The sequence below is a fragment of the Convolutriloba macropyga genome, chromosome 2 (assembly GCF_964194025.1).
Source record: "Convolutriloba macropyga chromosome 2, txConMacr16.3, whole genome shotgun sequence".
NCBI classification, from domain to species: domain Eukaryota; kingdom Metazoa; phylum Xenacoelomorpha; order Acoela; family Convolutidae; genus Convolutriloba; species Convolutriloba macropyga.
This window is the reverse complement of record NC_134469.1, coordinates 74,234,061-74,261,350: the sequence shown is the minus strand read 5'-3', so window position 1 is coordinate 74,261,350 and position 27,290 is coordinate 74,234,061. Positions and strand designations below refer to the sequence as shown.

The window sequence follows — 27,290 nt, the reverse complement described above, 5'->3', positions numbered from 1 at the left end:
CAGTACAGTTAGAGCAATTTGCTGAAGAATTAAAATTCACGCTAAAAGAACTTCAATTCAACTTTTTGGTTCTTTCCCATTATACCCCCCCCCCCAGCTTATAGCCCCCTATCACGGTAATTTTGCCATAATTAGGGCTATAATTTCATGGGGGGACTTATAGTGGGAAAGGCCCAACTTCTTTTTAACTCTATGCAAAAAATGCGCTGAACTTATTGAATATTTGTTTTGTTTTATTGATTATTGGCCATTTGTATTTGACAACATATGTGCAAATCTCACAAATAAAAATTTCTCTTTCTAGGATCTCGGTCTTTTGATGCCAACTCGTAGATATCTGATTATTTATTTTTTACGTCGGTAATTTGAAGTTTCCCTTCATTTTGGAGTGTTGCCACCAACTTAGTTTAAGAAATGCAACTGGAGTTTTGTGCAGCTTGTAAGCGATTTCTATTCTGTTAATTTATTTGGTGACTTTGTTTTGATCAGATGTGGACGAGTGCACTGAGAATGACCCTGACAACCCACACGACTGCAACCTCACTCGATCCGATTGTGTAGACACAAATGGCTCATTCTACTGCGACTGTCTCCCAGGATACGAAGGAGACCCGTGTGAAGGTAATTATTGCGTAATGTGCGTGACGCAATACTTGCGTGACGCTTACTTATATTGAGACGCTAACATTTTTATTCATTCGTTCCTTGACTGGTAGCCCAGCACCCGTAATAGAACCCCGCCAAAGTGTAGCCACCATTACAGAATAGTTATGGCAATTGGGGAATCGGCGACGGGCTCTGGCGTCACCAGCCAAAGTGGGTGTGGAGGGCTGCAAAAAGAGAAAAATCCGACTTTAATTAGAATTGCTTTATTGCTTACTAATGGACCTGTCAGGATGCAAATTAATTTACTGCAACGTTGCAGTTTTTAGAATCTGCACACTATAATGGAGCATAATAGTGGCTGAATATAACAAAAGTTGTTTTGAATCGGACATTCAGAAAGCATTTAATAAAAGTCCTTCCTATGAACTGACTTAACATGATCTTCAGTTTCAGCTGCAGTAACTCAATCATCACGTTGACTGATAATTTACCCTAGAATTGCAGAGTGATATAAAGATAACCTCAATAGGCCTGCTCTCGTTCTGCCTATACAGATTTCGTTCAGACCTGTATTACGCTCTGATGATTTTTAGTCTTAACTGGCGTATCTCAACTTAACTGGCTGTTGATGATTATAGATATCGACGAGTGCAATGCGACTCTTCGTGAACTCAGCTGTCCAGGTGACTCTCCATTCTGGCGAAATGCCAGCTGCACAAACACGATTGGCAATTTCAGTTGCGACTGCAGAGATGGCTACCAGCCAGTCACACCTCCAAGAGAAGATGGAATTGTCATTTGCGAAGGTGAGTCAGTTAGACATTCAATGAATTAATTCTCAATTTTTTTTACGCACGAGGGCTATAGAAGCTGAAAATGATAGAAGATAAGCGGGTAGTAGGAAACAATGATTATAGAATTGAACGCATTGATATAAAAAGAAATATCTCAAAGAATAGCCATGTACTGTCCTGTGCTCTTATTTGGGTCCAGGTTATTTTGGTTACCATTTGGGTCCAAGTTATTTTGGTTACCATTAGGGTCCTGGTTATCTTGGTTACCATTTGGGTCCTGGTTATTTTGGTTACCATTTGGGTCCTGGTTATTTTGGTTACCATTTGGGTCCTGGTTATTTTGGTTACCATTTGGGTCCTGGTTATTTTGGTTACCATTTGGGTCCTGGTTATTTTGGTTACCATTTGGGTCCAGGTTATTTTGGTTACCATTAGGGTCCTGGTTATTTTGGTTACCATTAGGGTCCTGGTTATTTTGGTTACCATTTGGGTCCTGGTTATTTTGGTTACCATTTGGGTCCTGGTTATTTTGGTTACCATTTGGGTCCTGGTTATTTTGGTTACCATTTGGGTCCTGGTTATTTTGGTTACCATTTGGGTCCTGGTTATTTTGGTTACCATTTGGGTCCAGGTTATTTTGGTTACCATTAGGGTCCTGGTTATTTTGGTTACCATTAGGGTGCTGGTTATTTTGGTTACCATTAGGGTCTTGGTTATGTTGGTTACCATTTGGGTCCAGGTTATTTTGGTTACCATTAGGGTCCTGGTTATTTTGGTTACCATTTGGGTCCTGGTTATTTTGGTTACCATTTGGGTCCTGGTTATTTTGGTTACCAATTGGGTCCTGGTTATTTTGGTTACCATTTGGGTCCTGGTTATTTTGGTTACCATTTGGGTCCTGGTTATTTTGGTTACCATTTGGGTCCAGGTTATTTTGGTTACCATTAGGGTCCTGGTTATTTTGGTTACCATTAGGGTGCTGGTTATTTTGGTTACCATTAGGGTCTTGGTTATGTTGGTTACCATTTGGGTCCAGGTTATTTTGGTTACCATTTGGGTCCAAGTTATTTTGGTTACCATTAGGGTCCTGGTTATTTTGGTTACCATTTGGGTCCTGGTTATTTTGGTTACCATTTGGGTCCTGGTTATTTTGGTTACCATTTGGGTCCTGGTTATTTTGGTTACCATTTGGGTCCTGGTTATTTTGGTTACCATTTGGGTCCTGGTTATTTTGGTTACCATTTGGGTCCAGGTTATTTTGGTTACCATTAGGGTCCTGGTTATTTTGGTTACCATTAGGGTCCTGGTTATTTTGGTTACCATTAGGGTCTTGGTTATGTTGGTTACCATTTGGGTCCAGGTTATTTTGGTTACCATTAGGGTCCTGGTTATTTTGGTTACCATTTGGGTCCTGGTTATTTTGGTTACCATTTGGGTCCTGGTTATTTTGGTTACCATTTGGGTCCTGGTTATTTTGGTTACCATTTGGGTCCTGGTTATTTTGGTTACCATTTGGGTCCTGGTTATTTTGGTTACCATTTGGGTCCAGGTTATTTTGGTTACCATTAGGGTCCTGGTTATTTTGGTTACCATTAGGGTGCTGGTTATTTTGGTTACCATTAGGGTCTTGGTTATGTTGGTTACCATTTGGGTCCAGGTTATTTTGGTTACCATTTGGGTCCAGGTTATTTTTGTTACCATTAGGGTCCTGGTTATTTTGGTTACCATTTGGGTCCAGGTTATTTTGGTTACCATTAGGGTCCTGGTTATGTTGGTTTTACGCATGATCTTGTTTGGTTTGTTTTGATCAGTGCGGTCACTCCATTGTGCCTATTATATAGGGAAAGGGGAGTATCTGTTCAAGTCTTAAAGATTGGTGCACGAATTTGAGCCCGTAATTGTTATTTCTTAGTGACGCATATTTGTAGAGTTGCCTCGCAGAAAACGCTATAGGAATAGTTGGTAAGTTATAGCTGTAACAAACCTTGGTTCGAATTTTCAAAAAAGAATTCGAGGCTTCACACGACGTAGGATTGAGCAACTTAGTCATTTACGTGTAAAATATGATGTTCCTATTTAAACATGTGCTTAAATATCGTCAGTTTATGAAGAATATTTTTTGACACCGTCCGCATAAAGAGGAACTTGCCAGAATCTAGAAAAATGACGTGCCTCCTTACATGAGCCTCTTTAAGACTAGAAACAGCGTTACTACGCCCCCAGAGAAACTTGCCGTCATCAACTAGCCATCAAAGAAATAAGACCCGAAAAGTTACCATGATTAGAGAGACACCTATGCGAGAGAAAGAGAAACATTGACACAATGAAGGAGAAAATAAACTAGAAAAAGAAAGCTGAGGGGATATGAAAAGAAGGTTATCTTGTAAGGATGATACGCTTTGTGTTTATATAGCTATCGTCTGAAAAAGTGTTCCAGAGAACATCTGTCTAAGATGAGGACCAATATTACTTCTGTCTAAAATTCCTCTGAAAGACCTTAAACTATTCCTTCGGATGCTATCATTAAATTAATTGTTCACTCGCTTTATGAGTACTTAGGTTCACAGAATATAACAAGGAGAATAGAAGCGAAATAAAGTTAGGTTAGCCATTGTTTCATTAGTTATTTGTAATTAAAGACCGAATAATCGAACAACTTTCCGCTTCTTGTTCCGTGTCTTTCTATGAACTGTTTTTGCATTCATATCAAAGATTGCAGTTTTGTTTACTTGTTTTTTTTATAGAGCTGGAACGCGATGTTGAGCAAAACCCTTAATGTTGACGTTTTTCTCGTCATCAGCCTCGTCGCTGAATTGTTCGATCCGAGTTTTTTGCTAGAAATTATGCTAAATTTCTCAAAATTCGTACTTTCGTCAAAAATGGGACCAAATATGTTTTTTTTAGCCCACTTTCTTTAAATTTGCCTGAAGTTGACACCTTAAAGATGCGGTAATATTCTTCGTAAGCTCAAACAGAGAGCTAGTTGTAGTACCACTTGTTTTAGAGTCTTCTGGAATTATAATTTTGCCAGTTTTTTTTGCAAATTTAAAATCGATAATTATACAAAATGAATTATTTGTATTGATATACTGAAAATTTTTGTTTACAAATTGATCTATTTCGCAACCATTTGAACAATTGAATGTTTTCTCAAACGCGCAGCAATATCAGGGCTGATCTTGATCTCACCATGGATCCTTACGTTAAAAAATTAGATTTTAATTGGGCGCGGCTTTTTTTTTCAAAATATTTCCGCACTTAAGGATTTTATATAAATTACTGGCAGGAATTTCAAATCAGGGCTCAATTATTGACAGATATCATTTACAAAATTGATGCTGGAAAATTCTGTTGTCCGCACAGACTCGCACGAGTTTTCTTATTCTAACCGTAATCCTTTGCGTTTAGACGTGAACGAATGTGAAGACGACGACCTGAACAATTGTGATGCGAATACAAACTGTACGAACACGATTGGGTCCTACTACTGTGAATGTGAAAATGGATACAAGGAGATAGATGGTATCAAGTGGTTCATTGGCATGGACTCTTTCAACTGCGAAGGTATTATACACAATCTTTTAGCCTTTCCTAACGTGAAACTTTCAATCTAATCTATATATGTCGATCTACAGTTTCGTGTGAGATAAGATTTGTCACAAGTGATGAGATACGTTGCAAAGAGTATTAATAGTTAATACTATATTTTTGTGTGAAATCTTCTCAAAGGTCAGATCCCAAATCACATTCTTAAAACAGTCAAAATTTGATTATTTTTCAGTGAAATTGATGCTATCAATTTGCAGAAAACTTAATGTCGTGGTTAGATGTGTTACACAAATAAATTTTGAAAAGTGAAGGTTACTGTTCCTTCAGATGTGAACGAGTGTACGGAAAGAGACAACAATTTGGACTTGCTTCATGATTGCCACGAGAAGGCCACATGTAACAACACAGTTGGTTCATACATCTGCGAGTGTATCGATGGCTTCTGGGGCAACGGAACCCAGTGCAATGGTAAATGTTCTAATCTTGCTATCATGACTTTTGCCTGCATAACTGTACCCGAATTGTAAAGTCTGCGGCTGAAAAAGTCCCCGTTATTGCTGTCTTCCTTTCTCAAACCCAATTTTTGATAGGGTTTCTTGAATGATGAAGAACAATTGTTTCTATTCGAAGCTTATGATTTCTGTTATATCAGGAGCAAAAGCAACATTGAACCTTTTCTTCTTTAGTCAATTGTGAGATTATGTTTCTGGCCAATTCAAGAGTGCCATGAAAATCAATTATTCGTAGATATTAATTATTATAGCTGCGAAGCTGTAAGCTGAGCGTAGCTATATTGCGGTGCTCTCTTGGTTTTTTACAATTCAAAGAATTTGAATTGTATTGGGGCGCTGTCTTTTTTTACGACTCGAAGAGGAGTATTGGAGAAGTCCTTTTTTTAATCAATTTTATTGGAGTGATTTTTGAAGCGGGAAATGAAACGCGTGAAAAAATTTGGAGTGATTTTGGTGCTGAACAAAAGTGAAGAGCGGAGCGATAAGAGAGTGGTTTTTGTTCATACCGCTGTTTTTGAGAGAGCGAGAAATTGATGCGTGAAAAAATTTTCTCTAAGCGAGCGAAATTTTTTTGTTCACGTGCGGAATTTTAGAGCAGTTTTTTATTTATTTTGTTTAAGAGGTTCGGTTATGATTTTGTTTTATTTTTAGACTAGTTTTGGTAAGGGTCTGAAGGTTTCTGGAGATTCATATGATTTTTATGAGAATTCGGAGGTTTTTAATGTATTTTGCTGATTTTCGGGCTAATTTTTGCGTTTTTTGGACGATTATTTTGTTTTACTGGCTCATATGGGTATTGAAGAAAACCCTTCTACTTGAGCAAATTTATGATAACAATTGGTTACAGTTTTGTGGGTAAGAATCATTTTTTTGTTGAGAAATATGACAGAAAATGGCGAAAATTAAAACTAATTTTCTTATTTTTTTGCAGTTTTTCGTTTTTTTCTGTATTTAGCTAAGTTTCTTAGCCTATTATGACTTGCCTATTGTTTTGCAAGCATCTGGATACCCTATTGGCTGAAGGGCAATTTTTATTTCGATTTGTATTATTAAAAAATTTAATAAAATTTTCCTGTTTTTCAGTGAAAGTTGTTTTTAAGAGGTTTTTTTATAATTTTGCCTAAAGTATTTTTTTCAAATTTCACATACGTGATTTTGGTAAGTACTAGTTGTTTTGATGAAGTTATTTTGGCAGAGATAGTTTGGGATGTCAATTTATAACAAAATTTGATCAGATTTTTTTACCATATTTTAACAGATTTGATTTTACTGTTTTTACTTTTTTGTTTCATGGTTTTGTTTCAAGATAATCATAACTTAGTGAAAGCACATTTTGTTTGATATGTACTTGGATGGCGTTTAAATGGATTTTCACTTCGAGTCGTTTCCGGAATTCTTCCGGCTATGTTTTTTTATTAAGATCTGTTCACACATTTTCATGATTTTTGAAGTCAAATTGGAGTAGTGATTTTGGTCACGCCGAAACAGGAAATGGAGCGAAAAAGCAAGTGGTTTGCGGCGTAAAATTTTTTCGCTCTAATTTTAAAGTAGAGTGAGAAAATGGTGTTTGAACAAAAATTCGCTTTCTCGCTAGTGGTTTTTTGTTCACATGCGGCAATTTCATTATGTTTTTTACTGTTTTTTCGATTTTTTGGATTGGGTTTTTTCTAAATGGTTTTCCCAATCCATTAATAGCTCGTTTTAGGCCTAGTTTTTTGTGTGAACCGAATTTTCATTTCTCGCTAGTGGTGTTTTGTTCACATGCGGTATTTTGACACCGATTTTTTGTTTTTTTTTAAAATTTTTTATCTGATTTTTTTTAGAAATGGTTTTCCCAGTTCACTCATAGTCCGTTATAAGTCGTTTTTTGATTAGTCAATCAAAAGTCTTTGAATTGTACGTCAGGACTTGTCCTGCTATGTTTTTTTTGTTTCGTCGTCTGACGCTCTTTTTTCGTTTTACAGGTGTTCACACAGCAAAGCTGAAAAAGTCAAATTTTCTGATTGACTTCTTCCTTTCACTAACGGCATTTGCGCGCGTGACGTCAATTTTCTTTCGCTTTAGCAAAAGTTCTTAGGTTATTTGCGTAATTAGATTTTGATCATACGTGACTTACCTCACTCAATAAAATGACTTTTGCGCTTTAAAACTTAAGTTTAATTTGAATTTGTTTAAGGTCAAAGGAACTCCTATGTGCAGTAAACTTCCCTAATAAGAGGAGTCTGTGGAATGAATTTTAACAAACTTTATTAATTTATCGTTGAATGTTTTTAGCCTTGTTTTTTGAGCTGCTCCGATTTTTTTTCCAATTTAGATCTGTATCTGTTTCTATCTCTATTATATGGCACGCAGGTCTATTCTTTCGCAGCTATTCCGGCAATCTGCCGGCTATGTTTTTGTTAATTCAAAGATGCGGTGACGTGATTTTAAGTACAATTCATTGCTGTCTAAGCGAGCGAAATTTTTTTGTTCACGTGCGGAATTTTAGAGCAGTTTTTTATTTATTTTGTTTAAGAGGTTCGGTTATGATTTTGTTTTATTTTTAGACTAGTTTTGGTAAGGGTCTGAAGGTTTCTGGAGATTCATATGATTTTTATGAGAATTCGGAGGTTTTTAATGTATTTTGCTGATTTTCGGGCTAATTTTTGCGTTTTTTGGACGATAATTTTGTTTTACTGGCTCATATGGGTATTGAAGAAAACCCTTCTTCTTGAGCAAATTTATGATAACAATTGGTTACAGTTTTGTGGGTAAGAATCATTCTTTTGTTGAGAAATATGACAGAAAATGGCGAAAATTAAAACTAATTTTCTTATTTTTTTGCAGTTTTTCGTTTTTTTCTGTATTTAGCTAAGTTTCTTAGCCTATTATGACTTGCCTATTGTTTTGCAAGCATCTGGATACCCTATTGGCTGAAGGGCAATTTTTATTTCGATTTGTATTATAAAAAAATTTAATAAAATTTTCCTGTTTTTCAGTGAAAGTTGTTTTTAAGAGGTTTTTTTATAATTTTGCCTAAAGTATTTTTTTCAAATTTCACATACGTGATTTTGGTAAGTACTAGTTGTTTTGATGAAGTTATTTTGGCAGAGATAGTTTGGGATGTCAATTTATAACAAAATTTGATCAGATTTTTTTACCATATTTTAACAGATTTGATTTTACTGTTTTTACTTTTTTGTTTCATGGTTTTGTTTCAAGATAACCATAACTTAGTGAAAGCACATTTTGTTTGATATGTACTTGGATGGCGTTTAAATGGATTTTCACTTCGAGTCGTTTCCGGAATTCTTCCGGCTATGTTTTTTTATTAAGATCTGTTCACACATTTTCATGATTTTTGAAGTCAAATTGGAGTAGTGATTTTGGTCACGCCGAAACAGGAAATGGAGCGAAAAAGCAAGTGGTTTGCGGCGTAAAATTTTTTCGCTCTAATTTTAAAGTAGAGTGAGAAAATGGTGTTTGAACAAAAATTCGCTTTCTCGCTAGTGGTTTTTTGTTCACATGCGGCAATTTCATTATGTTTTTTACTGTTTTTTCGATTTTTTGGATTGGGTTTTTTCTAAATGGTTTTCCCAATCCATTAATAGCTCGTTTTAGGCCTAGTTTTTTGTGTGAACCGAATTTTCATTTCTCGCTAGTGGTGTTTTGTTCACATGCGGTATTTTGACACCGATTTTTTGTTTTTTTTTTAAATTTTTTATCTGATTTTTTTTTAGAAATGGTTTTCCCAGTTCACTCATAGTCCGTTATAAGTCGTTTTTTGATTAGTCAATCAAAAGTCTTTGAATTGTACGTCAGGACTTGTCCTGCTATGTTTTTTTTGTTTCGTCGTCTGACGCTCTTTTTTCGTTTTACAGGTGTTCACACAGCAAAGCTGAAAAAGTCAAATTTTCTGATTGACTTCTTCCTTTCACTAACGGCATTTGCGCGCGTGACGTCATTTTTCTTTCGCTTTAGCAAAAGTTCTTAGGTTATTTGCGTAATTAGATTTTGATCATACGTGACTTACCTCACTCAATAAAATGACTTTTGCGCTTTAAAACTTAAGTTTAATTTGAATTTGTTTAAGGTCAAAGGAACTCCTATGTGCAGTAAACTTCCCTAATAAGAGGAGTCTGTGGAATGAATTTTAACAAACTTTATTAATTTATCGTTGAATGTTTTTAGCCTTGTTTTTTGAGCTGCTCCGATTTTTTTTCCAATTTAGATCTGTATCTGTTTCTATCTCTATTATATGGCACGCAGGTCTATTCTTTCGCAGCTATTCCGGCAATCTGCCGGCTATGTTTTTGTTAATTCAAAGATGCGGTGACGTGATTTTAAGTACAATTCATTGCTGTCGAAGGTTCTTGGCATTGAGAAGCTAGATTATATGGGAATAGATTTAAATGTTCACAGTATTTGTCATCAACAAACGTTGAAGGTCGAATTGGACATTGAAAATCGAATTGATGTTTTTGGATTTCAAGCATGATGTAACCTCATCATGAACTACATAGTCTGTTTTTTTTAATGTTTGTTTCATTTTGCAGACACTGATGAGTGCCTGGACGAGACATTGTACTTCTGTGAACCGAGAAGCTACTGCGAGAACACATATGGGTCCTACAAGTGTCTCTGTGTAAATGGTACCAAAGTTGGATATGTAGAAGGATCTCTAGTAACTGAGGCTGTTGAACAATCCACCAATGAAAGTGGTGTTCTCATCTGCATACGTAAGTCCACAACAAAGCTTAATAGAATAACAGAAAGGACGAAAAGCGAAATAGATGTAAAGAGAAAATATTGATTTTCTCTTAAATAAATAAATATAATAAAACTCAAAAAGGTGATCTTAATTTTTCGAAAAGCCAAGCACTCTCTAAAAATTTATCTGAAGCAAAAAGAAGCCTAGTTTTATCCAATAATTATGTAACTTTTCAAAAATAACTGATTGAAATTCGTTGCGAGCAATTTGTACTGCAATTGATGGTTTTTTAGTTCAGCAAATACGCAACATAGGCAATTATTTTAGACATTTAGACGATGAACTTCGTTTATTTTCTTTTCAGAGCCGTGTATCTCAATTTTTCGGATAAAACCGAATGAAAGATAACTCGAATGCCATTTAAACGGCTGCGATCTTATTTTATCTCGGTCTATTGCAGCGTAGAAGCATACAGAGATAACTGGCTCAGTAATTCTACAGAATTATATGCTGTCATGATTGTTGTACTTTCCTTAGAAGTGGAAAATCTTGAATATTGAGTAAAATTTGGTTTGTGACTACTTATGTATACCGAAGATCAACTCTTACGACCCAGGTATAGTCTGTCTTCTGTTATGAATTGGTTGTTTAATGTTGTTTTAGCGAAGAGATGCGAGCCCAATTACTGTGACAAAGATTCCTACAGTTGTGAGTTTGCTGAAGGCATGGAAGGCATCAACTGCACGTGTGCCCTGGAAAACGGATGTGGAGGTAATAGTTTCCATTGCATACCATTTCTTGGGTTAATTTGGTTTTCCCGTCAACATTGGCTCTGATGGCTCCAATCTATCCGCAATCTCTCTAAATACAAACAAAGCTACCCGTCAAAAATCTGTTACACCCAGATGCATGTCTACAAATATTAATATGAATAAAGTCGTGTCGTCCTCGTTTTCTTAGCGCAGGCCAGGAGGCCTTTTATGAAATACTTTCAAGCTTCTTTTCCTGCCTAATGATTACTACAATTTTTCTTAAACGAATTATTTTTTTAATAGCCGCCCTCATCTTCTCAGCCGGCTATTATAGCGCTCCTATTTCTTTTTACAATTCAAAGAATTTGAATTGCATTGGGGCGCTGTCTTTTTTTAAGATCTGCCCACATATTTTCATGATTTTTGAATTCAAATTGGAGTAGTGATTTTGGTCACGCCGAAACAGGAAATAGAGCGAAAAAGCGAGTGGTTTTGCGGCGTGAATTTTTTCGCTCCAATTTTAAAGTAGAGTGAGAAAACGATGTTTGAACAAAAATTCGGTTTCTCGGTAGCAGTTTTTTGTTCACATGCGGCAATTTCACTCTGATTTTTATTGTTTTTTTTCTCATTTTTTGGATCAGATTTTTTTCTAAATGGCTTTCCCAATCCAATCACAACTCATTTTAGGCCTAGTTGTTTGTTTGAATTAAATTTTCATCTCGCGCTAGTGGTTTTTTGTTCACATGCGGCATTTTGACATTGATTTTTTGTTTTTTTTTTATTTTTTTATCTGATTGTTTTAAAAATGGTTTTCTCAGTTCACTCATAGTCCATTCTAGGTCATTTTTTTTTGTTTAGTCAATGAAGATTCTTTGAATTGTTCGTCAGGACTTGTCCTGCTATGTGTTTTTACTTCGTCGAATAAAAAAATATTTCGCTTTACCTCATTTTGCCGCTTTTTCAACATTTTACGTGATATCTTTTTGACTTCTCTAGGCTAGTTTCTCTCTTCTCTCATTCTGCTAAAAGTGATTTTGAACATCAGTTGCTCAGCAAAGCAATTCAAAATGAACAGAGTCAGTATAAAAAATTGAAGTCAGAAGTAGAAACGGGATAAACCCATAAAGCCCAATTTTAGATGCCCGCTATTTGAACGTCGTTCCTATAAGTCTTAGTTACCACCTCTAATGCTTATTGGTATTGATAGTAGCCCCTGTAGTTTCTCTCTAAGAAACAGAAGTACGTTATGTTCAACTAATAAATGCCATCAAAATAAATCGGACTTAAAAAATGTTTTTGTACAAAAATCTTTTTTTTTCCAATATCTTCTATTCTTTCAATCCCAATCATGCTTATTGGAATCAATGGCGGCTATTTTCCGGCAATCTGCCGGGTATGTTTCCCATTCTAACTGCTTACGTTTTTTAAGAAAAATTTTTGGTTTTACACCTTAACATAAGGATTCTAGACAGCTTTACGGAATTTTTTTTAATTATTATATATAGTTTGTCCTTAAAATTAAGTTGTCCCGAAAATTAAGTTTTTCCTTAGTAGTAAGTTGTCCTTAAGTTATGTGTAGTCATTCCTTAAAATTAAATTTAAGATACAGAAAGGTGATAATAAGTTTAATTCCATATTGAGCGAAGGCGCAGCCTTACAACTTCCAGCAGCATATACTTCTTCTATTGAACAAGGATTAATTTAAGGTAAGTTATTGTTTTTGCATACATGAAATTGACTTCGATGAAAAAGTAAGAAATGTTAGTTCTAAAATATCGGCAGCCAGACAATGGAGTAAATCTTTTTTTTTCAAACCTTTCAAAAAAACGTTGAAGATTCCATTTTTCATTTTTTTACTGTCCACTTTTTAAGATGGCGAGTTTTAACAGAGTCAATGCATTATAAGTTAATCAAGGTTGCTAAACAAAGAATTTTGTAATCAAAAGCAGCAAATGAATACAAGAAAAGAAATATGAAAAAACGATCAGCGTTTTTCGCATGAAATCGCCGAAAAGATTAAATTTTTGGTGCTTTGATCATTTAGATTTTTTTAAGCAGGGAGAAAATTCAGGTTGAGAGGATTGTAATTTATTTGAATAGGCTTACCACTAGGTTCGTTTCAACCTTAGTTTCGAATAACGGAACAGGAAAAAGAATAAAGCACATTTTTCTAAGTGCATTTTCAAGAAAACGTTTCATTCTATAATTTGTTTATCCTGCGTATTTTTACTACTGTCCAAACTACCGCAATCTTTAACTCATCTGAATATCCCGGTCAATGTAAATGTAATTGTAGAAGTTAATGTCCTATGTAAATTTCCCATTTTCAAGTTTCGAAATCATATTGAAAAACACCCCGAGCCTGAGAAAAATGCAGTTTTGATTGGCCATTGATAACATAATGATGAAACAGTTGATAACAAAATAGCAGAGTGAATCGCTTCCTAAATTTTCTTGTCTTCAGAAAAGTGGACAGTATGGGCATTCAGTATTATTTTTTAAATAAACTTTGAGATTGAGTAAAATAGCAGGTTAAGACTGCCATCAGATATTTTCTATAATAATTTTTTTATTGAAACACCTCTGTATTTTTTGTTGAAAAAAACTGCTGCAAAAATTTTTCTTCATAGATAATAAGGGGAGTTAAATCTGGTTATTTTAAATAAGTTCTTAAGCGTGATATTGATATTGATTTTTGGAAGTCCATTAACATTAATATTCATGATGTAATTCGCCGTAACCTCTATTTATTTATATATATATATATATATATATATATATATATATAATATATATATATATATATATATATATATATATATATATATGTATGTATATATACCGCTATATATATATATATATATATATATATATATATATATATATATGTATATATATATATTTGTATATGTATTAATATATATATTTATATATATATATATATATATATATATATATATATATATATATATAATCTAGTGTCCACAATTTTTGGGCTATCGTGAAGATTAGTGCTAATGTTTTGTAACTAATTTCAACGCCATAAGGGACTCATTTCCACGCGTGACCTTTTTCAACGGTTGCAATATCTAGAACCTAGGATGCTGCCAATTAGACCAAAATGAAAGAAAGCCTTATTGGTAATTAATGTCAGAAATGTCCCTCTCGATACTAATTGTGGATTAAAAAGACGATTTGCAGTGATAACCTTTGTCATTGTTCAAAACAAAAATTAAGCCTTGAATTTGGGTCTCAAGTAATTTTTAATAAAGATCAGATCATAACGTTTCAGGCTAAATGCATGCCCAAAATCACGGAACTGACTTACGTCCATGAATACTAATTACAAAATGTTTGCAGTTTCCTTTAAATATTTAACTTACTTCCACGTTGCGAAGTTTTGTCATATCATGAATTTGTCATTTTATTTCGAAGTTTTTGAGAATTGACTTTTCGGAAATTGGCCACGTAATGTAGGAAGATAATACTCATGCATTGGCAATGGTCGATGAGACTTTGTAACGTTCTACAAGAACGATTAGAAGAGTTAAACCAGTTTTCGTTATAGTTATCAGATAATAACGGTATAGAAGGAACAATTCGTTGACTTCACCCGCTGACTAACCAAAGGTGTAGTCATTAATGCAGAAAGGCAGCTGGGAGAAATTCTTTTTCTACGTTGGGACCTAAATTCTATATTTTAATTCAACGTCGACAGAGGGCCCCTGAACACCATATTTAAGCGCCTATCTCAACATGTTTTAACGGCCCTTAAACACGGTTTGCTGAGAAAACGACTGATAACCGTCAGGTTTAAACCTGGTTGGGGGGGGGGGGGGTTGAGTAGCGGAAGCGCATTGAGTTGAGCTGCGAAACATGTGACGCGTGCAATTTACCGAGGTTTTTGACCATTAACGTTGCACCCGTTCCTCTTTTTCACGCTTTTTCGTGCTCCATGCCTTTCCTGTCACTATCTCTGTGTATTTTAAACGTATTTCGAATACCTATGCCACAATGTTTAAGCATTAATCTTCACATGTTTTAAGGCCTCTTAAACATGCAGCATAGCCTTTTATATGCTTTTTGAAAAATGCCAATGACCGAAAACTTGCCACTGCCAGAAAAGATACTGACCGGTAAGCTGCCCTTGTCAAAGAGTCAATGAGCGAAAAGCTACCTATGTCATAAAGGTCAATGACTGAATGGCCGCAAATGAAAAAAAATAGGTCATTGACCGACAAGTTGCAAATGGCTGAAAAGCTTCCTGTGCCAAAAAGGTCTACAACCAAAAAACAGCGGGTGCAAAAATAGACCAATTACTGAAAATCTGCTAATAAAAAGCAAGTCGATCACAGGAAATTTTTTTACACGAACATAGTTCTTGGATGACATCTGCTGATGCATCACAGATATTGACAGAACAAAGATTCTCTAAGGAAAAAGTCAGTTACCGAGACGAAATCGAAGATTGAAAATTAGCTAAATTGTAATAGGGAAGGGACAAGCTTTTGCGTGCCATTTCTAATTTTTCCTCGACATAGTTTGTTGCGATTCTTTTTATAGATTTTTTTTCGCAAAGTTTTTGTGTGACCCATTTTTAAACGATCTTTTGGTTCATTTTTTTCCTGTTTTGCTTGATCTCAGTCTCATAAATTTTTTAAACACTGAAGTTCATTTGAATAAATCATTTGTTGCTATTTTGTTTTTCATAGATCAAGCGTCGAGTTAGGCTTTGGAGAATTAGTTATAATTTTGCGTTTTACTCTGGAAGGGTGATCTTTTCTCTTTTTTGTTTCTCTCTTTCTTTTTAATTTAGCAAAATATCTCTCCTTTTTGCTCTTTTCTTTATTCTTTTTACTTTTCTCTCCCTTTCTCTCTTGCTTTTCTCTTTTCTTTCCGTTATTCTGCTGTGTCTTTCCGCTGTTGCTTTTGTCTTTTCGTTCTGGCTTTTCTGTGGTCCTATGGTTTTCTTTTTCTTCTGTTCCTCTTGTCTGCCTTTTTTTCTTTCTTTATTTCTCTTTTTTTCCCTCTATCGATTCGCTTTTTCGTTTTCCTCCCTTATCTCTTTTTGTTGTATTTCTTTTCTCTCTCTCTTTTCTCTTTCTTTATGCCTATTTTTCTCTGATTTCTATTTCATTTTTCTCTTCTCTTTCACTTCTTTTCACTTTTTTAATTGTTCGTTTCTTTTTTCTGCCTCTCTTTTCTCTCTTTCTTTTCTCCGCTTCTTTTCTCTTTCTAATTTTGGTTTCCTCTCTTTCTCTCCTTCTTCTCTGTTATCTTTATCGTTATTCTTGCTCCTTTTTTCTCTATTTCTTTTCTCTCTTTCTTTTGTCTTCTGTCTGTCTTCTCTCTTTCATTCTTTCTGCTTTTTTCCATTCTTTTTTTCTCGTTCTGCCCTCTCTCTTTAGTTTTTGGTTCTTTTCTCTTTCATTTGTTTTTCTCTATTGCTTTTCGCTTTCATTTCTGCCTGTCTTTCTCTCTTGCTTTTCTCTCTTTCTTTTCTCTTGCTTTTTTTCTTCGGTCTTTCTTTTCTCTTTCTGTTTTGTCTTTCTTTTCTCCCCTTCTTTTGTCTTTCTATTCTTTCTTCCTTGACTATCGTTTTTCTCTTTTCTTTAATGTTATTTTCGCTTCTCTGTCTTTTCTGTCTGTCTTCTCTCGTTCTTCCCTGTTTCTTTTCTTCTTATTTATTGGTACTTCTTTTCTACTTTTTTCACAGTTTTTTTCTTTCTTTTCTCTTTTTTCTTTGTTTTCGTCCTTCTTTGCCCGTCTTCATTTGTTTTCTTTTTCTATTCCATTTTTTGCGTTCCTGTTCTTTCGAAGTTCTTCCTTTCGTCGGACATTCTTTCGTCTCCCTCTCTTTCTCTCTTCTCTTCTTTTTTCTTTTGTTTTTCCTTTTCTTTTTTTCGTCTTTCTTTTTTCGTATCCCGATTTGTTTTTTTTCTTTCATTGGTTTTTTATGTCTTTTTTTCTCTTTCGTTTTAATTATGTTTCTCTCTCCTCTTTTTTGATCTCGCTTTTCTCTCATTTCTGTCTTCCCTTTTTTCTCCGTTTCTTTCCTGGTTTTCTCTGTTCTTCTCTTTTTTCTGTTTTTTTCTCCTTCCTTTTTTTTCTCTCTTTCTCTATTTTCGTTTCTCTCTTGCTTTTGTCTTTCTTCTCTGTATTTTTTCTCTTTATTTTGTCTTTTCAGTTCGCTTTCTCTCTCTTTTTGTTTTTTTTTCTGCCCTTCTTTTTCTATTTCTCAGTATTCTTTTTTTTCTGTTTCGTTTCTGTCTTATTTTTCTCTTTTTTATCAGTTCTTTGTTTCTGCCTTTCTTTTCGGTCTTTCTTATTTCTCTCTCTCTCTCTCTCTCTCTCTCGTTCACTTCTTTCTTTATCTCTTTTTTCTCGTTTCTGTTCCTCTTCTGACTTTTTCTCTTTCTTCTTTTTTTGTCTTTTTCGTCTCTTGTTTTCTTTGCTCTGTTCGGTTTTGTTTCTCTCTTCCTTTTCTGTTTTTTTTTCGTTTCTCAATTTCTTCCCTCTCTTTCCTTGATCCCTTCTTTTTTCTTTTTTTCTCATTTCTTCTCTGTCTTCTCTCTTTCTGTCTTTTTTCTCTTATTTTCTCTCTTGCTTTCTGTTCTCTCGGTTTTCTGTTCTTTCGTCTTTTGTTTCTTCTTTCGTTTTTCTGTTTCTTTCTTCTTTCATATGTTGTTTTTCTCTCTTTCGCATCTATTTTTTTTCTCTCCCTTTCTTTTTTTCTTTTTTCTCTTTTTTCTGTTGTTTTTTCTGCCTTTCTGTTCTCTCGTTTTTCTGTCTTTCTGTTCTCTCATTTTTCTGTCTATCATTTTTACGTTCTTTTCTCTTTCTCTTGTTTAAGCTCCTCATCTTCGCATGTTTTAACGCTCTTTTAACATGCAGCTTAACTTATCAAAAATATATTCGATACGCTATGCCACACGATATACCACCATGTAGAAGTTCGTTATCTGTAGAGGTCTTAGCGCTCCTGTAATATGCAAGATAGCAAAGCCAAAAAATTCGTTGAACAAAAAATTGCTGGTGCTTGGGGTAATCTACTAAACTACTAAAACTTCGGTAACGTGACGTAACCTATGGCTCTTGAATGAGAGGCATGGGTTCCAGCCCGAGGTGGTACAAAAGGATCTGAGTTTCTTTTAAATGATTTTCTTGTGATGCTTTTTTGGGCCGGCTAGTGTGGTATGATCTTCCGGATTGTCTTGCCTTGGAACAGAATGTTGAAGCGGTCAAAAGAACTTGAAAACCTATCTTTTCTGCACAATTTTTTGAAATCTGAGCCACTTCTGAGTGTTGGAAGAGGTGGGTAATATTCTTCATCATCATCATCATCATCATAAGTAATGGCCAATCACTCAACTTTTGACTCCAATCTATATTAGGTTACGGAATTCTCTTCTGCACAGATCTGTATTCACAAAAAAGATTGAAAATAATTTGGCCTTTGATAATGTATTTTACTTTACCTGAAAACGTCACTTTGATGTTGACTTCATCAGATATAATGGTTGTTTAGAGGAGAATTGTGTGGAGTATGATTCGGAGGACCTTGAAATCAAGTCTACGGACAACGACTACCTTCTTATACACGAGTTCACGGTACGCAATTTCATTCAGGAAATTTTCCCTTTCACTTGTTAGGCCTGAAAATTGGGCCACAACATACCTCATTCAACATTTATTTTCTGATGTTTAAAATATTATTATTTGAATCTGTCGAGGTTAATCACTATCCGTACTTGAAAATAACAAGCATCGGTTTTTTGACTATTTTCAGTTAATATCGTTCCTGCCTGAAGGGTGTCGTCGTTTGCAACCTAATAACGAACGTATCTTTGCGTCTCCGTGAATTTTTGTTCTGTTTAATTCAGATCACTTTTGATGAAATTCAAAAATGTCAAACTCAAAATTATGCGCAAATATGTGTCACAGCTGAGCTGAAGCCTAAATTAATATTGTTTCCTTTCGGTTTGTATCTGCTTAGCTTAGATGATTATTAAAATTAATTGCACGGCTATTAGTAGTAACATGGTTTTTATTTCTCGCCTCAATTTTGATTGAAAATTAAAAGTGTGAATTGTGAAAAACTACGTGGTTTTTTTAACCGGATAAACTCAGTGATTTCGTTGCTATTGGATGAAATATTTTTGTTTCAGGAAGGTACGACTGTGACAGAATTGGAGCTTCCAAAGATGAGTGTGAGCAACGCAGCCATCACAACAGTCATCTTCTATGTCAAACTGGTGCTAGTTGATAATAGTGTGGTTGAGTCCCTGCCCGCTATAAACCCTAACAGTGTCATTCCTCCAATGGTAAATTATATAATCTCTCTCTTCAAATATCGTAGCACCACAAAGCGAGACCTGAAATGAACTTGACTGATTTTGCGCTCCACGAGGGCGGTTACATTGAATTATCAATAAGTTAGTTTAGTATCTGAATCACGCACATTACGGCAGTGAAAGAGCGGCATGAGCGCGTAAATGAATTCATTCTTTGGAAAATCGATTAAACAAAAGAAGCGTCCTACAATGTAATCCCAGCTACACATCACTGCGACCATGGAAATTGAATTCCTGCAGATGCGCAGTTCATGTTTGTTTGACTTGAAAGACTAGAGTTACTTTTAAAAGCCAGCGCCATTAGCTTTCTCCCTTATTGTGAATGTGCAATCCGCTGGCTCTGTCATTTCATGTGCTCAGCTGTCGAGCCAGATGGGTTGCTGATACCGGACTGCTGGATTCGACAAATTGTACCTTTTTGCTTCCTTTTTTCGCGTGTTAGTTTCTGATGTTCTATTTTCGTGGCGCTAAAATTAATGTTCGACATTCAAATTTTGTAATAGGTGCATTTGTTTGTATTCTCGTTGGTTTTCTCAGTGGCAAAACTTTTCGTGGTTCAGTTTCTTGTTTCGTGATATGGAACGAAAAATGATTTTTAAGCATGAAAGCACATGCGCGTCAAATGTGGTATTACCGGCTGCATTTCTCGTGAGTTTAGTTTTTAATAGCCGCGTCAGCAATTCCAGGCGGCTATTTTTGCGCTTCATTTTTTTTACAATTCAAAGATTTTGAATTGTATTGGGGGCGCTGTGTTTTTTTTCTAAGATGTGTTCACTTATTTTTTAATGACTTATCTTTCAATACGGGATAGACAGGTGAAGCCCAGCGGGCATTAAATTTCATTAGAGGCGCAAAGCGGACGTTAGTAGTTCTTCAAGTGCCTAGAGTGGTGCAGCTGCTGGGATGGTGCAATGGTGTTTTTGGGCTCAAAATGGTGCAATTTTTCATGTTTTCTTGTGATTTTTTAAGTTTTTTTGTTTGATATGTCTTAGGTTGAAGTTTTCAAAAGCTGATGAAGGCCTTTTGCGAGACAAAATTACTCGTTATGACCATTTTATGAGCTATATGTTTTGGTAATACAAACACTCAAAATGATACTAATTTTTGCAATTTTTTTCAAGTTTTTTTATTGAAAAATTTTGTCATTTTTCAAGTTTTTGGGCAAATAGGACACTGTATAGTTTCTAGCAACAATGGATTGGTTTTCAACATTTTAATGTCTCGAATTTTAGCATTCTCTTGATAAAATCTGCAATTTTTTTTAGTTTTCCTAAAGTTTTTGTCAATTTTTGATATCTGTCCATTCTCTAGTACCAGGAAACTTATTCCACGGTCTGAAAAACATTACTTGATGGTTGTTTGTTTCAATGGATTTGTTTTCAACAAATTAAACCTTCGAATTTTAAACAATTTCTGATAAAATTTGCAATTTTTTTAAAGTTTTTTCAAAACATTTCTTTTATTCAGTTTTTTTTTTGCCTTAGTAGCCTAATAACCTCATACAGTGTTTGATAGTTTGTTACCAAGTAGTTGCTAGGGGGCAGTTGAATGGTTTTCAACTTTTCTAATAGAACGAAATTCTATTTTTTGAGGTTTGAAGTTTTTTTTATAAAAATTATTGCTTAGCGATCTTCGAACCAATTAATTTTTCAAGGCTTGGAAATGGGTTACTGGATAGCGTCTAGAGACAAGAAATTATTCTTAAGATATTAATAACACAATTTTCAGCAACAATCGATTAAAAATTGCACATGATTTCATTTTTCAAAAATAATTTTTGTCATTTGCGAGTTAATCGATCTTCAAGGGCCAATGAAATTTTTCTTGACTTGCAGTTATATTACTGCAGCAACTTCAGAAACAAAAATTAGTTTGGAAAATATTTTTGAATTAGGTATATTTAAAGGGAAATTTTGCCTTCGGGGTAAAAGCTTCAAGTTTTAGCAATGATTATATTTTTGTTTAGTTTGTTTGATCGTTTGTTTCTCATTTTTATGATAATTTTGTTTGTGTTTTGGCTGGCATTTTTAAATTTATATGCTGGTCAGCTATAGAGTACTAGTTTTTCATTCTAAAAGTATTGAAAAGTTTTTCATTCAATTCTTTGAATTGTATTTCAGGACTTATCCAGCTATGTTTTTTAAATTCATCTAACAGATTTTTTTCGTCTTAGCCTGATTTCTCTAGTAGATTATCTTGATTCATGCTGGTATCAGCTTTCTCCGGCGTTCTTGGGCGAGTGAGTTTTTTTCTGTCATTTGACGATATTTTGGATTTTGGAATATGGCAGCCATCATTTCATATTTTATGAATCCATTCCTTTGTTATTGGTCCCTGGCTGTCCAATTTTTTGCTTGTCTCGATTAAGTTTTTGTGCTCAATATTTGCTAGTATTACATCTTAAACAGCAAGTTTGGTAGAACTTGCGCTTGATGAAAATTTTTCTTGGTTTTGAGAGGAGTCTCCATTCCCACTCGCAAAGTTTTGAGAAATTTCTCCACACTTTAAATAATTAAATAGCAAAAGCACCACAACAGAGGGCAGCACAGCAGCTAATGGAGAGGACACTGTACAGCTTTTGCGTGCCAAAGTAATAGGACCCAATGTAAAATGTAAACGTTTGATGCAAGAATTTTTACTTCATTTTCCGAAAAAATTTGATAGATACATATTTAGTGAGAGCAACACTCCAGTTTGACACTTGTATCCAGCACCAAGAAGCAGAAAAAACTAGAAAGATTGATAGACGCAACTTATAAATATGTGTACATAAATATATAAAAAGAACAGGTTAATTTTAAAAAAATAATAAAAAAGAAAAACTCAAATTCAATTTCGGATAAATGTCTATCTTCAGCGTAATAAATAAAAAATTCATTTATTTCAAATTTTGATGCACAAAATTGAATCCCGTAGCAAATGCTTCCGTTTGACGACAACAGTTCGCTTACTTTTACACGTTGTTGCCGTTTTGTTAAATAGGATTCAAACCATTGAAGAACATTACCTCTAGCGCCAAAACATGGCAATTTTTGAAGCAGGATGCTGTGACTTATCGTGTTTTCAAGGAAATTTTTTTCTCCCTCTTTCATTTGAGTACAATTTGCCATAGTTCATCGGTTACCATGAGAATAGAATCTTTTTTCAGTTCATGGATTTCATTTTCGAAACACAACTTCAATTGGGTACAGACTCCGCCTTATCATGTAATTCAAAATTTTTGATCCCTGGTACTGCAAAAAAATTTCTCCCAGTTGTTCTTAATTCCCGAAGTTTTGTAGAACTGAGAACTCGTGCTTGTAGTGTTCGATTTTGAGCACAGATCTTCCCTAACACTACGCAATAAAAACTTGACCAAATCGCACACAAACAATTGCATAGCAGTCATGATTTTTTATTTTTTTACTGATGGTCAACATTTTTTCCCGATTTTTTCCACAAGTATTAGTTGTAGAATTTTCTTTGGAACATGGCTAAATGGCAGAGTTTTGACAGATAAATTCCACCATAAACTAAGATACTATATTGATTCAAAGGTTTCACGTAATAATTGTAATAAATCAGCAATACTTTTCTTGAAACAAAATGTCGCAGCTGTGTTACTAAACCGATAAGATGGGATAATTTCTCTTTAAATATTTCAATTTGACTATTAAAGGTTGAGATTTTATCAATATTGATACCTAAATACTTGATGGAATCGCAGATAATTATTTCTTTATTACTAACTCCGGTGACCAATATCAATATCGGTGCTTCACTGCTGATTTAATTCTGACGGCACAAGATTGCATAGTCAAACAGTCAGCTGCTGCTTACACCCGTCTGAATTATACTGGTTTGTTTGCGTCCTTTCAGTTTGCTTTGAACTGACTGTCCTTTGAGATCCTGGTCTCTGTTTGTGTTGATTGTGTTAACAACAGGATGCATTCAGCTTCTTAATCTTTTACATTCAACCGATTCGACCTTTCCGAAAATCATTTCCTATTTCTTCTTGTTGTCTCCCTCGTGCAGGCCAGTTGTATCATTCACAACTAAAAGAAAGTTTTCTTTATCGTTGTTGGGTTATTTCTTTCCTAACTGTATAACTCCATGCTGTATGTTCTGTTAATGCTCTGTTGTTCTAGATAGTTACAATTAATGCACTTTTCTCACTCCACTCTTCCATTTGTCCGCTTTTTGCTTTCGCCACGTTTTTTTACTGTCAATTGCTGGAATATGTTCATCGGTATAGAGTACTGTTGATATTAGCTGTTGCGCTAGTATCGGCCGTTGGCATGTCATTGAGAAGTTTCTATTCAAGAATTGATGTTTAGGATTTTCCTTAGGGGGCATTTTGATACTCTGGGGTAGGCCTGGGGTGCAATTTAAAAATGGTGTTCCTAGGTTTATTTTTGATTCATTCCGCTATTTTATCTCCCTTTGTTTCTTGACGTAGTCTATGTTTTCTGTTTTCTTCTAATCACTTGTTTTCTAGCTATGAAAATTGACAGCCTCTCATCCGGTCAGGTTTGAATTGACTTTGTCGTTCCTGAGTGATTTGTTTCTCTTTTTAAAGGTTTTTCCTTCTGGTTTTCCGTCTTGTCTGGTTATATAAGTCTGATTTTTTCTGTCTTGTTGGGACCAAACTTATTCTTATATTATTTGTTTCCATTATATTTTTCTCTTGGTTGCACATTCATCCGTATGCGCCCTCATGAAACATGGAGCTCAACGTGTGATGTGATTTAGTTCAAGTAACAGTAGGTGTTTCAAAGTGTGTGTGGACAGGCTGAAAGAATTTGAATTCCAAATGGTCTTCTTTTCACTGCTTCAGCCAATATGCTCCCTATTTCTGCCTGGCCTTTTGTCTTTAATGTCACCATAATTGAATCTGAGATTTTTCGTAGTTCGTGTGATGTATTGTTCTGAAACTCACTCATGGCGAACTTGATTATTTCGTCTATTATATCTCTTAAAAAAGGCTTCCTCCAGATTCTTATGCCCAGTCACGCAGCGTTGGGAAGATATTTTATGCAAATCGTTTCTGAACTGTTTAGATAAAGTTTTTGTGACAAATTGTTATTTGCGTGCTGGAAATTGAAGACATCGCGGTATGATATACATGACTCTAAGTCAGCCTCCTTTTGCGGAGTCTTTTACTCATTTATCCTTAAATCCCACCAATGACACTCCAGTGTGTTTAATAGACCTCGGATGTCAACGACTTTGGGTTGAAAGTCCTTGCCAATATTGAGCTTCTGGTTCTGATGGCCGGATTTCTCGCTTTAGTCTATTCGTTTGTTTCCTCGTGTATATGTTCCAGTACTTCTTTGTTTCATGTTATCCAAGATCTTCGAACATTTTTGTCTTTAGAAGCTCCACTTTTTCTTTAAAAAATTGTTTTTTTTAGATATAAAGTCGGTGTTTGCCTCATTTGTCAAAAACCAAACCCTTTTTTGTTGGTGTTTTTTATTCTTCTAATTCGATTAATCGAAAACTTATTTTGCCAGGGCAAGCAATAGTACTTTTGCCTAATTCAGTTTTTCTATTGCTCAAGCGAATTACATTTCGTTGAAATTTTTTCGAGATGCGCTATCGGATATGATGTAAATGAGAAATGGAGCAAAAAAAAGAGATATGATTGAGAATTTCATGAGCTCATTAGTTGCAATCCTATTTCACTATTTTACTGCACATGTATGTAATACGTTCATGACACATTACGCAATACATGTAAACGGGTTTTCGCGGCGAGATCAGGCAAGACCACTCTCTCGGGTCCCTAGTACACAGAGAAATTCCGGTAGTTATCAGAACGACCGTGCTGATCATAAAACAACCTCCTCAACCAGTTTTTGTCCCATGAGACCGACAATAGGTGATACTTATAGGGACTGCGTGAAATAACACACAAACCATAAAGGGCAATTAAATCGCAAAGAATACAAAAATGCGCTCAATAGTATCCACCGACACACGGTTCATACTCAGTTGAACAAAGACTGCAAGCAAATAGGCACACCTCCACCAAAGATAGCAGAAGAAGAACAAACGTTGCCGAGAATTGCACGTATCCGATTAGCTCAACTGAGAACTGGATATTGCCCCCTGCTAAACTCTTACTTGAGTAGGATCTGTAACAATGTTGATAACTGCTGTCCCAAATGTGAAATAGCACCATATGACGTAAACCACATTTTCAACTGCAGTAAGAACACCACGCACCTGAAAGTGGCTGACCTGTGAGAAGGACCAGAAGAGGTAGCCAACTGGCTGGATTTAATACCATCAGTCCAACACGACCACACTGCACAGAATAATCCGCCCCCTTGCCCCTTTCTCCTGATGTTGACGATCCCCTTCAGTAACACTACTACTGATATATCTGTTGTTATGATACAAATGCAACTAGGGCACCAGTTGAAAACGGCAATAAACGCGCCACAATTACCTGCGAAATGCAGCTCTGTGCGACAGCTACAGCAACAACAACGCATTACATGTTTAGTATTAATCATCATAATCCATCCTCAACAATGAGATGGTGACTCGCCTCGGTAAAGACTCGCGTTCTAATCTCACTTCTACCAGAAAAATTTTGGTAATTTAGAGCTGGCATGGAGGTGCCAAAATCCCTCCTTAACCTCATTTTGCGTTAAAGAACTTCTTCACACAGATAGAAAATAGAAATTACACGTAGATCTTGTGTTGTTAGCTAACTTCTACGCCGTTCATTTGTTGTTTTAGCAAGCTCGAACCGATTTCGCCAGAGGCGTGCCTCAAGTTATTGCATCGTCGCCGATAGAAAACGTGAAGCAGGTCTACCTTAAAGTACACAGAATTACACCTACACGAGAAAACAGCTCACCGTGGTCTGTCAAATTCGTAGCCCACATCAACCGTTGCGAAGGTAAGTCTGTTAATTACCAACACTAATGAAACCATCAAATAATGCAATAACTCTTTTGAATGTGATGACTGTTTATATAACTGCTGTACAATGTTTGATAGCAGAGACAGTTCATTTAATTTTTGACGGCTCCAACAATTTGTTTATATTTTTCATGAGGCTAGAAGTCCCAAGTTGGCCTAACTAGTTGGTGGACTCTATCTTCTTTGGATTGACGAGAAAAAAAAATAATAATTGGCTCGAGTACATAATTGAGTTTTAAGCTTGACGGCACCAATTACAATAGGATGAATTGTTCACCGCTCTCAAACAAAGTTTGGCCCTGTGAGCTTTTTTAAAGCAATTTTGCGGTTGAATATTTCCCCATCTATCATGAGAAATTTCGTAAACTGGTTTAACCCGAGAGCTTTAAGTCACTTTGCAGTTCTCTTAGAGATGTACGAGTATCTAAGTGTGAGGATCACCGAAATATCACTTGACGCATATGTCATCAATGTAAACAGTAATTTTAGTATGTTTTGACTCCCACTTCCTACTGCAATTTTTCGCCCCTTTTTTCTCTAAGGCCAGCTTCCTTAAGCTCAACCTAGCTAATACCGATTCAATCTCCGTGCTCGTCCTTTGATAACAATTCTTCCGACATAGTCGCTTATGTTCCTCCAATTCCAACGAGTGTTTTAATTAACAAAAAAGTGTTATCCCGCCAATACGTTATCCACCCCCCCGTTACAGAGCACATGCCCTTACATTGTAAATCATTGTGACAAAATGGCACGTGCGTCTGGGGGTGTAAATAATACGCACCCTCTGAGCTAGGGGGCACAAACGGAAAACATCCCAGAAACAAATGAATTCTTGGCTGTGCACTATTAACTTGTTAACTGGAGTAATCTGGAGCCGAAGCTTTTCCTAAAGATTGTGTTCTAATTTTGCATTTCTTAGTAGTGTTACCGATTAGCATAGGAAGGAAACCAAGTTATTATATCTTAACTATAATCTAACTATTTTCTTATTATAACTCATATATTATGACCATTTTAATTATGCTATAGTCATCATTCTGAACAGACTGGATATAGAGACTGGATATAGTAAGTCCCATGAAGTTACAGCACTATCAATCGTTTCAAAGATCAAAGTT

At 35.3% G+C, this 27,290-nt stretch overlaps 1 protein-coding gene across 1 annotated transcript in view; it reads left to right on the top strand.

Moving 5' to 3' along the window:
* Positions 1 to 27,290, top strand: part of LOC142334995 (uncharacterized) — a 384,183-nt gene that overhangs the window by 255,541 nt on the left and 101,352 nt on the right. Inside the window, exons 61-69 of the mRNA XM_075383322.1 lie at positions 490 to 621; positions 1,245 to 1,412; positions 4,809 to 4,964; positions 5,277 to 5,417; positions 9,997 to 10,179; positions 10,815 to 10,922; positions 18,432 to 18,514; positions 19,072 to 19,227; positions 25,987 to 26,149. Coding sequence (XP_075239437.1) covers positions 490 to 621; positions 1,245 to 1,412; positions 4,809 to 4,964; positions 5,277 to 5,417; positions 9,997 to 10,179; positions 10,815 to 10,922; positions 18,432 to 18,514; positions 19,072 to 19,227; positions 25,987 to 26,149 — 1,290 coding nt within the window. The remainder of the gene's footprint in view (positions 1 to 489; positions 622 to 1,244; positions 1,413 to 4,808; positions 4,965 to 5,276; positions 5,418 to 9,996; positions 10,180 to 10,814; positions 10,923 to 18,431; positions 18,515 to 19,071; positions 19,228 to 25,986; positions 26,150 to 27,290) is intronic.